This window comes from Argopecten irradians, chromosome 2 (genome assembly GCF_041381155.1).
Source record: "Argopecten irradians isolate NY chromosome 2, Ai_NY, whole genome shotgun sequence".
Lineage (NCBI taxonomy): Eukaryota > Metazoa > Mollusca > Bivalvia > Pectinida > Pectinidae > Argopecten > Argopecten irradians.
In genome coordinates, this window is record NC_091135.1 from 36,513,305 (window position 1) to 36,529,066 (window position 15,762).

Here is a 15,762-nt window from a genome sequence, read left to right on the forward strand (position 1 = left end):
TGGTGCATTGATGATTTAAGTAAAAACAATTTCAGTAAAAAATGGTTAAACTATGGCTCCACTCGAAGAGGAAAAAGACAATTTCAAAATGGCCGCCAAATGGGCCATTTCTTAAAATCCCTGTATAAAAAATCTACTGAAAATAGAAATGTATTTTTTTGACAAAATTTGCATCTGGCAACTTGCTACAGATATTGATAAAATATATTTGAAAATCTCATAACTTCTTTGATCTTTGTCGAAACGAGACTTCAACGGGACTGAAACCTCAGAAGAATACATCCTTAAATGATGTGACTTTTCAAAAAACATTTTCTTATGCAAAATCAAATTTATTTACCTGTATAACAATGTTACGTCATCATTCAGGGGGAGGTCACTCTTGTCAAATTAGGCTCTGTGGAGATTGGGGGAACTTTATGTGACGGCACCCGTCATAATTAGATCTTGTTTGAAAAGGTTAACGTTTTGCAGCATGGTTTTCAAGGAACCAAATTAAAGTTATATGTGCCATAATATTCATAGTCACGAATGAAGAAGAGCTTTCAATATTTTATTCACCAGCGACAAACATTTTGAGAATTAAAATACAATTACAAAAAGCGTTATGGTATTTTTGGATACTCAATATAGTGTACTAATTATAACATGTGTTAAATATAATCTAATTTAAATAACGCAAACTTTACTTTCTAATCTGATATGCATAATAATATCCCTCAACTTAATAACTACAAACTATCTTTGGATTTATTGATTGCATTAGAGTGCCATATTTAAGACCTTGAATTTGGATGAAGGTTTTCACTTAAATTGATGACTTCATGCTTTGTTCCCAGGCAAGGACATACTGGAATTTCTCAAAATGGTAGCTTCCTCTGTACCAAGATAAACTATTTTGACAACTGGCTTGTAGTTATATATAATTATACATTGTATATGGTTTAATATGTATATACACAAAATTTATCTATTTTTAGCTGTCTCGTACAAGTGGATGATAAAGTGACAAATAAAAAAAAAAGTTTTATCATTTTCATTCCATGTGTGTACAATTGTTTTCATTGGTAGATAAGCCTGGGTATGACTATTGGCATTCTTTAAGTGTGATTGCATCTAGTTTTTAAAGGATTTGATATACAAAGATAATTCCATCATTTTCAAAAATATAGCGAGATACAATATCCCTTCGTATTTTTTTCCATTTTCCTTCATTCTCAAGCTCATCTATCAAGGAACCAAAATGATCTTTGTATTCCTCTGATGTGTTCAGTATATCTGGTCGTGTTCCCATCACAAAATATCCTCCTGAAAAGCATAAACGTATCTTGATAAAAGTAGAGATGCTTTGGACACTTGATCATAACTCTAAGACAACGACTCAAAAATATATGTCGAATATAGAGGATCTTACATGATTGGGTATGTGATATAAAATTTATCAAACGAGTTTAATAATTGATATGCCACGAGCCTTTAGGCGAGTGGCATGTCATTTTATTTAACGAGTTTGATAAATTTCATAATAATAGAAATATTAGTAAAAGTTAAACGAAAGATTTCGTCTCTCTATATAAAACAGTAGAAATCCGACTTGGATGTGACGTTTCCGTCTGCTGAGACAATCATGCGACTTCATATCAATATTATGACGTCAGAACTACCTGTGACGTCACAATAGTGTTATTACACATGTGTCTTACGAGATTTATGACATGGCTGGACGGTCTAGTTATGGGATAAATTTATTTTGATCAAGTTTACTGAACTGAAATTAACCTTGAACTATAGAAAACTCCTTTGAAAGAATGAAAAGAGGAACGATTTAGAAATTATTGCAACGATGTATTATATATCTTTGTGTTATAATCATTAATTTTTCTAGAATAATACTGATGATGGGTTTTTATTTTCAATTAAATTGCGTCTAAATTTATAATACGTTTGTGTCTTAAGTTGTTTGTGTACAGTACCTGGCTTCACCAGACGGATGACCTCCCACAGACAACCACAAGGGAGATGATTGTTGTTACAACCGCCACATACTACGATGGCGTCATAAGTTCCTATTGGGAAATAGAAGATAAATAAGAACAAAGAACATAAAAAATGAAAGATGTTTCTTCGACAATAAAGAATGAGTTTCCTTTTATATATCATGGTCTCTAATTCATGTAATGTCAAAAGAAAGCGTTCTGTTTTATTAGGGGTGTTTATAATCACAGTGATAGTAACCCCTGGAATATCAAGGATGCGTCTACCAAAGTTTCTGATATGAATGAATATTTGCGAAATGTTAGTTATTCTCCAACACAACCATAACCATTCCAGGAATAGAGGATAAAAGGAGGTAACGCTTACGAATTTGTCTCTGAAAGAAATCCGTCATGTGTTCCATTTGATATCATAATACGTTGGAACTGCAGGAAAATATCCATTACCTTGACGGAATCTGCCTCCGTATATTTAATGAAAGTGCATTTGGTTAAAATACCTTAGTAACGGTGTTCAGTGATGTAGACTTCTTTATACAGTGTACTAGTATTTAATTGATTTAATAAATATTGAATTGGTAAATCAAACCTCACCTGGTTCTATAGCCAGTGGTGTCTCATCAAAGTACTCGCATCTCATGGTTTTGTAAACATTCTTTTCTTTCGCTTTATCAAGCATTCCTTGAGAAGGATCTAAAGCTTCTATGAGGACAAATCCTTGTTTGGCAAGCTTAGATAAGAAAAATGAAACACCAATCACATTTATAAACACTTGATTACATATTTTCAAAATGTTTATTAAAAACTTACCAGTTTCATTAAATGCTACATAAGTTGTATTAGTTTGGGTTGCTTTGCTACCCCTCCGTGATAAGGGTAACCTTTCACATGGAGATACCTGTCAGCTACTTACTGTAAACCAACTGATTTTCGCGTGCGATTAACGTGAGCGGACCACGAAAATTCGCGAAAATAAATTGAGGCAAAAAGGTCTCAAAAAAAAAATGCTACAGAAAATTTTACCTGGAAATCTCGAGATCAAATCGCGGTGAAAATATAATTTGACGTGACAACGCGACCTCGCAGCGAAAATTTCACAATACATGTCTTGTATTGGTACAGTAAAACACGGTTATAACGAAGACACTTACAATGAATTCATGGGTATTATATTATTTCCCCGTCACGGTCGTTTATAACGCAAACACTTACAACTAGATTTGATCGCGATAAAAACACGGGGTTTCCATCCAGCAAAATAATCATGTTATCGATCAGACGATCACAAAAATAAACGAACGAATAAAAGTCTGTACACATGTCCTTACAGACAGAACACACTGCATAAGCCATTTGACACTAACATAAACATGTACTTCCAGATATGATTTTATTAACTCAGACAGACAAACAAACAAACACACGAACAAATGACAGACGGACGGGTGGGGGGAAAGGCAGACATACACGATATGATGATCACAATTTGCACACATTGATGAACAAACAGCGCTGAAAAAGTTCAAAGTGAAAGAACGGATAACGATGAAATCAATATGCACATAAATAACACATAAATAAGATGGTATAATAAAGTACATTAAAGTCTTAAGTAGTCGAAGTTGGATGGACTATCTTACAAAGTTCTACTCATCTGGACTTCGACGCATAAACTGTAGACAAGGACCGACAAATTTTCTGTCGATTTAGCTACCTACTGGGTCTAGACAGTGACCATACATTATAGGTTTAGATGATGTTGTCACTTTAAAAATTTTAGTTTAAAAAGATTGTTCAAATTACATTTTAATGAAACTGATGCAATAAAATTAACTGAATGGATCACTACCTGGCGTGTCTCTGGACTTTTAAACTTTATTATTAGTCTCTTTACAAAATACATTATGTAGAGAAAAATATTTACAGCATTAAACAAATGCAACATACATGGAGGACAAATTATATAACTTTTTGTGGAACATACATGTTATTGACACTGTTTATAGTGTCAAGAAATGTCATCTGCCTGTATGAGTATAGACTTATCTTCTCTGAGTGTAGATAGAAATTAAAACATCACAATGCCATGTTTGCAAACACAAATAACCTTATACAAGTATATCATACATATAGGTAAATATGAGATTTTCTGAAACGTTTTTATTTTTGCGAGCATGGACATGTAAAAGTTAACACTTTACAAGTTTCCTAAAACCTCACATGAAACGAATTCAAATTTAAGGTACTTTTTATCACGAGGTACGTATCTACAACAATATACATTTCGAAGAATCTCAACATCAAATGAATCGCAAAACTCCTGCGGAGGCCACCATTTTTTCCTTAAGTCACGTCATTGCTTACTGATGTCAAGGCATGACGTCACAATGGATTTCCAACCAATGGAAATCGCTCAAGATTAAACATATATTACACTAGTGACATATGCAAAAATATTACATGGGCGAAATCACTGGAGAGCAGGCGAATTATGAGATAAAAAATGTATAGTATACCTGTTCTCCTACCAAACCGGTGCCTGCTGCCACATCAAGTATCCGAATGTTCTCGCGAGAATCCGAGTACATTGAAGCAAGGGCATTTGCTACCAAAGCTGGACCTTGATATCCATCCAACACTGCGTCCTGTCATGTACAGAAAGATATATTGTGACTTCATGACCAGTCTCTTTAATATAAGCTGTATATTGGCGAGGGTTAAGAAAGACAAAGCTAAATCCACAAAAAGAGCAGTAGTTTCAAATTTGTTTCTAAAATACCAATTTTGTTTTTAATAAAATGGATTTGAATGGTAACAAAATTTATTATCTTAATTATATTACTCTGAAAATCAATAATCCATGTTAGTCATCATGCCGATTACGTTTTATTTAATAATTTTATCCTTCGCTGAAACCTCCTGTAAACCATTGTTATCTGTGTGTAAAAGTTCTTAAAGACATTTACCTTATCATACTTGTCAGACCATTTCTCGTAATATTGTGTCATATCCTCTCGGGTCTCGGAGTTTTCACAAAACTTATATAATTTCCTAGCGCCCTCCATTGTTCGCTATTCTTGAATTGGCTCTGACAAAATACAAAAATGCCGTTTGACTTGGTTTTTAACATTTAACCAAACGACCTCGATAGAGAGTGGTTATCAAATCAGTGAGTCTTCAATTGCAGATTATTGTATGGGTAGGTCGCAACACGTACGTCCTTCATGATTCCTATATTTAGTTGAGATCGCATGACTTGGGTTTTGGTAGTTTATTGTAAGGACATTTCAAAACCTCAATTAAACTTGTATAGCGAATGCCATCCGAATGTCCGAGTAGTCATTGGCTATTTGAAACTGCTGGCACAGCATTTTATAATGTTTGTATAGCAGCACAGGAAAGATAATTACAGCAAATCAATTTTGCTTTTGCGAGTGACAAATTCGCGGATTATTCGAATTCCTGAATATTATTTGCTACAGAAAAATGTAGTTTCAATCGCAAATACAGTATAACTTTTACTCTGTTTGTCGCGAAATCGCCATGAAAACAAACGTTGTGTATAGTAACGCAATGGATTGGGAATGCAATAAGAATCCTGACAACATCGTCAGTATATCAAAGATGAACAAGCTTACAGTAAGTGTTGCACGCGTCCCCTGCCGTCAACTACATTTTTCTAATCAATGGCCAGTTATTATTGGTTAGTTATATTATCATTTTATGAAGTTTGAACAAATATTCTATTTAAAGTTTGTTTTCGTCCAGAAACGAAAATTTGTGAAACAAACTATTTTTTAGTAATAGTGACCTCTTTACCCAAAATTCAATCCAAGCTATGTTTTCCCCTATGTACCTCCACTGTATGAAGTTTGAACAAATTCCGTTGATGTGTTTTCAAGTTATCATTTGGACACTAAAATTTGTGAAATAATCTATTTTAAGTAACAGTGACCTTTGTAGTTGACCTTTTGACCCCAATTCAATCATAAGCTGTATTTTCTCATATGCTACGACTGTGCAAAATTTGATCAAAATCCGTTGATATTTTTCTCAAGTCATCGTCTGGAAACGGATTTTTTAAACATATGTTTTTAGTAACAGTGACCTTTGTACACAGGCAAAAGTGCCACGTATGAAATACATGTGAAAAACATGATTTTCATGCGAAAATTTCATGCGTATTTGAGCTGTAAAAAGCACACCCGTATATTATGCGTAAAAGTCATATGAGAATCATGCATTTCTCGCATGTTTCTCATGCGTAGAATTCCACATGCGTAAATTATGTGTAGCCACATATGAGAATCATGCGAGAAACGCATGATTCTCATGCGTAAATTTCAAAATACGTAAATCATGTGAAGCCACATATGCAAATCACGACTATCACATGCGTAGCACGCATGTAAATTTTATTATATGTAAATCAGCCGAAAAGTGCCACGCATGTTTTTCACATGTATTGTATACATGTGAATGGTGATGCATATCACAAATGTAAATTATGTCATATAGTGTAATCTATTCTCTTGCGTTTTACATTTGTAATTAATTAATCAAATTATGTTTATAAAATTTGTAAATTATATGTCCCATGTCTAGACATTCTATCATGATGATCAGAAAAAGTCTCCAATTGTTCTAGAACTTCTCTAGAAATGTACTATATATAACAAGTACGCATTCCATGTCAAATGTCATATCTCGCATTATGTTATTGTAACTTAGCAATACAATCCTATGTCAAATCTCAAATTATATCAAAATGTAATTTAAGGAACAGACAAAAACTCATCAGATATTTAGATAAAAATTATTCATTTCAATTTGATTATGTACAAACAATCAAAAGATACACTGTAAAACAAAATTAATTTTCCTTGCATATCCTATATAACATATACAACATTTTATATGTAGTTAAATTGTCATTCTTTAAGTGTGACACATTAAGCTTTCCTTTTGCCTTATCATTTCAACACTATATTCACTGCTGGATATAAAAGTCCATTTCCTGTCTTCCAGTTGATATAAATGTTCAGTCTTTTACTGTGGGATAAAAACACTTTTTCCAACAAGGCTTTTCATCCTGGTTTCATTGAAAATTGCCTTTTCAAATAAAGCTGTTTTCACGAATCAAGAGCACATACCGCCCATACAATATAGTCTCTAACACTCAATCCACAGTTAACAAGAAAACAGGTTTTATAGAATATACCGAAAAATGACATGAGATATTGCAAAAGAGTGAAAATATCAAAATTTAGGAAAATGTTTCATGTGATATTCATATGTATCATACGCATGTTTTTTCACATGTAAATATAAATCATGCGATTCTCATGTGTAAAATAAATGACATGTTAATCGCATGATAATCATTTGAGAATGGCATGAAATTTTCATGCGAAAATCATGCGTGTCAAAAAATCTCGTATGATTTACGCATGAGATTCATGTGAAAATCACATGAAAATTGCCACGCATGATTTACATGCGTGGCAGTTTTGCCTGTGTATAGTTGACCTTTGAACCCCAAATTCAATCATAAGCTGTATTTTCCCATATGCTACCATTGTGTGAAGTTTGATCAAACTCCGGTGATTTTTTTTTCTCGTCTGAAAACGAAATCCGGACAGACAGACAGACAGACAGACGGGAACAAACAATCCGGTTTCTCCGGTATGGGACTATCAAGTTCGAAATTAATTCAAATAGAGAGAAAAGGGACAAACTTAATTTAACAAATATCTTAATGACAAAACTTATAATTAGATAATGACTTATTTAAGGCAACTATATATCAGTCAATATAATCAACAAAACACAATAACAAAATGTTCATTAAATTAACCAAATAATGTTTCATAGTTCAACAGGCAATAATTCGACAGTTCCTCCTGGGATACATTCACTAATGAGGCAAACAAAATGTCTTTCAAGCAAACAGTCAAATGGGATAAAATAGAATCATTTTCCGATACCGATCTCCACATTTACACATTATTCGTTTGACTTTGCTTTTGTGGACATATCTTTAATGATATTTTTCTTGACTTCTATTTATAATAAAACCAATGAAATAACTTACCTCACACAACCTCCAAAGGAAGGGATGTTTTCGATCCTCACCTAAAATACTTATGATGGCAGACGTGCATTTGATGTGGATACCTCAATAAAAAAGTATAAGGTTATGCTCGACGTAATCAGAGCAGAACTTATACCATTAGATACACGACACTTGATATAGAGTTTACTACAGAAATGGTTTGAGAGTAAAATAGGTGTCTTGATCCGCACAAGCACATATGAATTGCTGGGTGAATAAATTTCTGCATGAAAAGTCGGTATAATATGAAAGACTCCATTTTAAAAGTGTTCCATAGTAAGATAATGATCATTTTAAAATACGAGTTGCTCTTTTGAAATTTAGTACATTCTCTTAATAACTTCAGAGCGGCAAAAAATATTAACCAATCCTACATCCATAGTTATAACTTTTTCTTCAGAATCCAATTACTTCATTCATTCGTTTTGATTTATCTTATTTATAGATATGTATTTAAAATGTAAATTAAGCATTTAGCTGCATTCAGCTGGCAATTATGAAAGTGTGAATGCTCAATGGACAGCGGCATGTTGTTTCATGTTGAATTTGCCGCTGTCCAGTTGGCATTCGCAGTTCCATAATTACCAGCTGATTACAGTACAATGATTATATATACATTTTATAACAATTTTATCATAGAATAGTTTGTATTTATAATAAATAAACATTATTGTCAATAATGGAAAGTCATTTTCCGTGATCACTTGGACGACATATATGACGTCACAATGATAATGTCGTCAAAATAAGCGGATGTAAATTCAAGTACTAGTGAGTGCGAACTGTGTTTTGTAGGTAAGGGATGTTGTGAAAAATTAGATATGTATAAATGATAGCAACTTTCACTGCTTTGCAACAGTGACCTTATTCTATTTCATCGATGAGTTTCAGACAGTATGAACAAGTATTAGGTTGATATAACACGTATTTCATTAGGACGGGAATGGATCTAGAAATTAAACAGCAATTTTATTGACTGTCAGTTTGTAGAGTACAAAGCTTAGATTTCAACAACGTTTGATTGCCATTGCTACCATCTGGTATACGGCAATACAATGATCACCAAACAAATTAAGCAGAGAACATGATACTTACCAGCTCACCTTTACCTTTCACCCTGTCTTCTGACACTATAATCTCTTGTTCCAGATCCAATGCACGAGTCACAGGGATGTGGGTGCAACACGACAGTTGAAGTATAAATGTCTACTCTCATGACCTCAGGCAGCATATCGTCAGAGCTGACTGGGATTGAGGACAACAGATGATTTTTTGTACCCGAAGACAAACTGTTGCACGAGGCTGAAGGCCGAAGGCAACAGTTTGTGTGAGGGTCCAACAAATAATCTATTGTCCTCAATCCCAGTCAACAACTGTTGCCCAAAAACCCAGTCGGTAATTGTTTTATTATACCCGATTGTGACGTCACTCCGGTTCAACAGCATATTTTAACAATTCTTTGTACCACTCGACGAAACAGTTCATTTATTTGCATTTTTGTCAATAGAGCGTTTATATAGAAACTATTTTATAGGGGTATAACAATATCTCTGCTTCTTTATTTGACAAATGTTTCTTTAAATGTTGACACCTTATTATCAGACAAGGAACTGGAGCTATTAGAAATTATTGAAAATGACAAGCCAGATATCATCTGTTTAACTGAATTTTTTCTAAAACACACAAGCCTTCATCTCGACGAGGATTCCTATCATCTGAGAAACTATACAACTAATATCTCAACATTTAGTCACAGAGGAGTAGTAACCTACACCAGAGATACACTGAATGCTGAAAAAAACTGATCAGCACATTCCTTTTCAAGAATATACTACAATCTCTGTAAAACTCAATGAACAGATGAACTTTTGATATGCTGTGTGTATAGAAGCCCAAACAGCCCAGAGGAAAACAACAAACATCTGAACGAGTTGATAGACAGTCTGGGAAACACAAAATGCTACTCACACATATTGCTACTCGGTGACTTTAATTATAAGGAGATTGATTGGAAAAACCAGATATCACTGTCAGGCCTAAATAAACCAACAACAAAATTCCTAGAAGCAACACGTGACAATTTCCTGATCCAACACGTAACTAGTCCAACACGTTACCGAGAAAACCAGACTCCATCTACTTTAGACCTCATTTTTACCAACGAAGAAGAAATGATACGAGACATATCCTATGAATCAGGACTGGGAAAGAGTGACCATCTAAGTCTCCAGTTTAGACTTTATTGTTACAAGGAAACACCTCTAGAGAACCAAACTTCAACTCATCGAAATTTCTTCAAGGGTCAGTACACAGAGATAAAAAGTAACCACGCCAAGATAGACTGTCATCGCTTAGACTCAATCCAAGTTGTTGATGTAGCTTGGAATTCCCTTACTGTTCATTTTAACTACATTATAGAGAAATTATAGAGAGAAAGTAAGGGGAGAAACACCAACAAACTTCAAAACCGTGAATTGAGTCACGAGGCCAAGTCAGCCATCCGAGCTAAAAATCGTCGCTGGATCAAATACTTACATTGTAAAACAGAAGATAACTTCAGACTTTACAAATCTGCCAGAAACTTTGATACAAAACAAATTCGATCCTCGAAATACAACTACGAAAAGGACCTAGCCGGGAAAATCAAAACAAACCCAAAACTATTCTGGTCTCATGTAAAATCCAAATCCAGAGTTAAATCAACCATAGGAGAAATAAAAAAATGAGGAACTATCAACCTACAGCAAGGAAACAGCAGATACATTAAACAACTACTTTGCAAGTGTATTTGTCAAAGACGAAGATGTCGAATTACCTCCCTTTCCCCGAAGACATCAACAAGACGACATAGTCAACATAGACATTACAGAAGAAAAGGTACTAAAAGCCATTAAGAATATTAACCCTAACAAGTCTCCTGGCCCTGACAACATTCACCCAAAGTTTATAACCGAAGCAGCGGAAGAACTTAAAGGACCTTTGAAAATTATTTTTAAGAAGTCCCTACAAAACTGTAAATTACCATCAGTATGGAAAGAAGCCATAGTCACTTTATTATTCAAAAAGGGAGCAAAAAACGATCCTAGCAATTACAGACCAATTAGCTTAATATCAGTTCCATCAAAAATCATGCAACGGATAGTAAGGGATGAAATTGTAGCTTATATGGATACCAACAACCTATTCACTCCTCACCAACATGGCTTCAGATCTGGAAAATCGTGTGTCACTCAGTTACTAGAATCAATGGAAAACTGGACCAGAAGCATAGATTCAGGAAAAAGTGTTGATGTCATTTATCTGGACTTTAGCAAGGCTTTCGACAAAGTCTCGCACAAATTCCTCCTCCATAAATTAAAACAGTACGGAATCAACGGTAAACTGTTGGGATGGATCAAAGCTTTTCTCGACAACATGACTCAACGAGTATCGGTAAATGGAGCAACATCAGAGCCCCTTCCAGTTACAAGTGGAGTACCGCAGGGGAGTGTACTAGGACCAATCCTCTTTTTGATCTATGTCAATGACATGCCAGACATGCTAAACTGTACAATTAAACTTTTTGCTGACGATACAAAGTTATACTCCATTAGACAAAACCTGCAGCACAACATAGACTAAATGTGTAGATGGACACAGACCTGGCTCATGCAACTAAATACATCCAAATGTAAATAACTGGAGATTGGCAGATCTCAGGGAAACCATGTTTATACTATTAGTCAAGATGGCATCGCAACACCAGTACAAAAAGTAGAGTCGGAAAAGGACTTAGGAGTGAACATTGACCAAAACCTGCAGTTCTCAATTCATGCCAACTCGTCAAGCTCAAAGGCCAACAAAATCATCGGTTTAATGTTTAGATCATTCTCGTATATGAGCCCTCAAATGTTCCTGGCACTGTACAAATCACTCATTCGTCCAATTGTGGAGTACGCAACACCAGTATCCTCACCACACCTGGTCAGAGACATGACCGTCATTGAAAACGTACAAAGACGAGCAACAAAAAGGATACCGTGTTTAAAACATCTACCTTACCAAGATCGCTTAAAGAGTCTGAGTCTACCAACACTTCAATATCGTAGAGAACGAGCAGATATCATCCAAACCTACAAAATTCTAAATCATTTGGACATACTGAACGTTGACTCACTATTCGATGAAATTGGACGAACTTCAACAAGGGGGCACTCCAGAAAACTATATAAAAGGCAATTTAGACTGGGAAAATCAGGCCACTTCTTCAGCAACAGAGTTATCAACATCTGGAATTCTCTACCAGAGGAAGTGGTGTGTTCACCATCTCTTAACACCTTCAAGTCAAGACTCAATAAGTACTGGAAAAACCACCCAGCAAAATTTCAACCATCTTTCTGACAAAATTGTACAAATCGGGGTGAGAAAAAAATACTCACAGGAATGGACAGCAAAACCTGTGATATTCTAAATCCATGGAAACTTTTTAACCTGTGTTTTTATCAGTGTCTGGCACTTATATATGTGTCGGTATATCATACTATGAGATTAAGTAACATTGTGTTTATATATATCTCCTGTTCCCTTAGCAACGGAAAAGGATTTCAACATTAATGAAATGACTGTATATACATTATTTTAAGCAACCGGAAGTCCATAGTACGCGTTAGGAGTACACTATGTCATTGTTTGAAGAAACTTTAAAGGGACAATTCATTCTACGAGAACATTAAAATTTGTATATATAACGGAAAAAAACAGTTCTAATGGAAATAACTCAAATTAGACCAGTTAGGCTTTCTGTGATATGCCAGAATAGCCCATGGTGTTGAAATGCGTGTGAAATGTTCAAACTCAATCGCTGTCCGCCATTACAAATTGTGGTCGAATATCTTGTATGCCGAACCCAGTCCCTTGCTCGTAGAGTAATGCTACTTTTGTCTAGAACAGCTCAAATCGCTCTGACAGAAATGTTTTTACCTTATTAGGTGAATTGTCTTGCCTAAAAAGTCATTATATCACCTCCACAGTGGTTATGTAGTTCATTTGTTTAACGTGCGTGACTTTGGCTCGGATATTGGTACAGCGTACATATTGTACCTGCTTAATCGTATTGATCAACGATTTGTAATTACAACGGTATCAATAAAAATACTAAACAATGACGTGGAATTTGTCAATATCTTATGTTATATGTTTCATAAGAAATGTAGAACAATACATTTATGCCATATTTTGCTTCTTGGTTACGTAAAAGCATTACCGTGAGTGAATTGTCCCTTTAATACATCTCCACAAGCTATCCTTAGCTTACCAACGATATCAACTGAGCGAATACTGACAAAATACGGTATCCACTTCCTGAATATGGACCTCCATGAAATTCAAATATTCTCATTCTTTTCTTGCTCTTTTCTTTCTTGTTCGATTCGCTTGCTCCAGTAACCTCTTTGCAATATCTGTTTCTAGTCTTGGTCTGGCGTTTACTCATTCACACATGTAAAAAGGATCCGCCAGCATCATAATTTCTGATGACCTTTTGGAGAGTGGAGTCCAGCCCAGTCTTCGGAATCTTGGAGGTTGTTCAGAATAGTTTGCTGAGGCTTGAACATTCCATTTCGTATCTATAGTATTTCGGCTCAAGATGCAGAACAAATAAGGCTTCATGAAGATGCATGTTGCGACACATGCAGTGATCTAGCCAGATGCGATGACGTAGCTCTGAACGACGGACGGAAGATTTCTGACAGATGGTCGTCGTCAGAGCTACGATTCCGTCCCATTGCCCGTAGTGTTGCAAAACATCCAGCGGTGAAAATGTTGCATTTCATGTGTGTCATGTAATTTTTTAATTAAATTCAACAATATCAAACATTTTTAACATAAAATGATTATTTATTTACCCACCTCCATGTCATAATTATGTTTTGAAGCACTTTTGAATGGCTCGCATCTCCGACACGGCTCACTTGGCCGCCATGATGCTTCTCGTTAGAAAATCTCGCGCTCCAAATATGGCACCTAGTACCATATATGGAATGACCTACAAATTTTCACTTCGAAAGAAATAAATGTTACAAAGTTTTTAACATGAACTTTAAAAATTCTTTTTTTGCTTAATTCTTAATAATACTTACATTTGTTCAGTTTCACCATATTTTTTCTTAGTTTGTTGGCTTTTTAAAACTTTTAAACATATTTTACCTGTTGAGTGTTTCATTTCGTCACAGTTTCCGGTAAATCAAAATAGCGGCGTATTTGAACAGAATTATACATGTGTTGTGTTTGCCTTGGATTTTACCACTAATAGTTGATGAAAGATTATAATCGAAAGGTTTGTGAATTGAATATTGATCATAGTTGTCAGAACAATACAGTTACATAAGGATAATACCCGAAAAATATATTTTTATCAGTCTCAAAGTGCCCGATGTGGATCACATCGGGGCTTGCAACACTAGCGGCAACGGGGTGGAATTCATACCCTGCCGGGAACCGGAGTGGAGGCAGGGTATGATTATTCGTTCTATGATCTAGCCAGATGGAGAACAATCATTGAATATGTATCACTGGGAGTTTAAAGGTCACCAAAGCAGGACTCCCTGATGTATTGTTGTCATATCCTCTATTAAAAAGACATAAAACATATATACACAATGTATTTGATCAGATCGGCGTTTAATTGATCAGGTCTGTCAGCTGTTTCCTTTCGATGCTTCTGTTGTCAGACACTCCTTTTGTATTTCCGACATTTGATTCTCATACTTCAGTTTTCCGGTGTGTTTTGCACTCATTGGTTTTTTCCATTGTTTCATCTGGCAATACTTTGGGGGAAATACAGTTGATTTTTCAATTTATAAATTCTTCATCATCGCCTCTTCTTCCTTTTATGCTTTGTGTGTTGAACGTATACTATTGTGTCTCATTATCTGTTTGATACAAGTTTTAAGGACCGTATGATGACGTGATACTGGGTCTGTTCCATGCCAGACATCAAGTAGGCTCACTTTCATGATGTGGTCCATCTGATATTCTGTCTCGCCAAAAGAAAACAAGTCTGTGTTGATTTTTCTGTGGGGAAAAGATGCTTCCAATAACCAGTTCATTGGATCATGAAAACGTTTTTTTAAGTCCAAAATTCTCTTAAGTTTAGACTTAGCCAATCAATGATGTTGTTACAAAACGTTACGTCAGTAATCACTGGCTAAGTCTAAACTTTAGTCTCAGATTTTTTCATGATCCCGGAGCCGGATTTTGGAAGATATAGAACACTCCATTTTCATTTATGCCTGCCACGACCAGTTCTCTATTTTGCGATTTCAGATCAAATCAAATTTCATCTGGTTCTAAAGTCAGTGGATTCTCATCACTCGCATATCATGGTTTTGAAAACATTCTTTCCTTTCACTTTATCAAGCATTCCTTGATAAGAGTCTACTGAGCTTCTTTGTGGACAAATCCTTGTTTGGCTAGCTTAGATATGAAAACAAGAGGCCTAAGGGCCTTTACGGTCATCTGACTACCTTGGCAATAGCCGTATAGGAAATCAATTAGATATGGTGTCATGGTTAAAAAAATGAAAACACTTAGTTTGGACCATGCAAGAATCATTTCAAGCAAGTTTCAGCCAAACTGCATGGGTAGAACTTTAGAAAAAGTTCAGAATGTGTTTTC

General features: G+C 35.1%; 1 protein-coding gene across 1 annotated transcript; it reads right to left on the minus strand.

Moving 5' to 3' along the window:
* Window positions 1-1,051: 1,051 nt before the first annotated feature.
* LOC138316627 (methyltransferase-like protein 27) lies at window positions 1,052-5,059 on the minus strand. The gene is made up of 5 exons (XM_069258301.1): window positions 4,961-5,059; window positions 4,511-4,639; window positions 2,589-2,724; window positions 1,974-2,066; window positions 1,052-1,308 (listed from the first exon to the last, which is right to left on the minus strand). Exons 1-5 carry the CDS (start codon window positions 5,057-5,059, stop codon window positions 1,124-1,126), a joined length of 642 nt encoding a protein of 213 aa, XP_069114402.1. The 3' UTR covers window positions 1,052-1,123.
* Window positions 5,060-15,762: the final 10,703 nt, after the last annotated feature.

Bases quoted from the DNA above. Each gene is read 5' to 3' on its own strand.
- LOC138316627 (XM_069258301.1), bottom strand. From the start codon at position 5,059: ATGGAGGGCGCTAGGAAATTATATAAGTTTTGTGAAAACTCCGAGACC. The intron at 2,067-2,588 runs GTGAGGTTTGAT...ATTTCCCAATAG, and splicing joins ACCACTGGCTATAGAACCAG to GAACTTATGACGCCATCGTA. The intron at 1,309-1,973 runs GTACTGTACACA...TATGCTTTTCAG, and splicing joins CATCCGTCTGGTGAAGCCAG to GAGGATATTTTGTGATGGGA.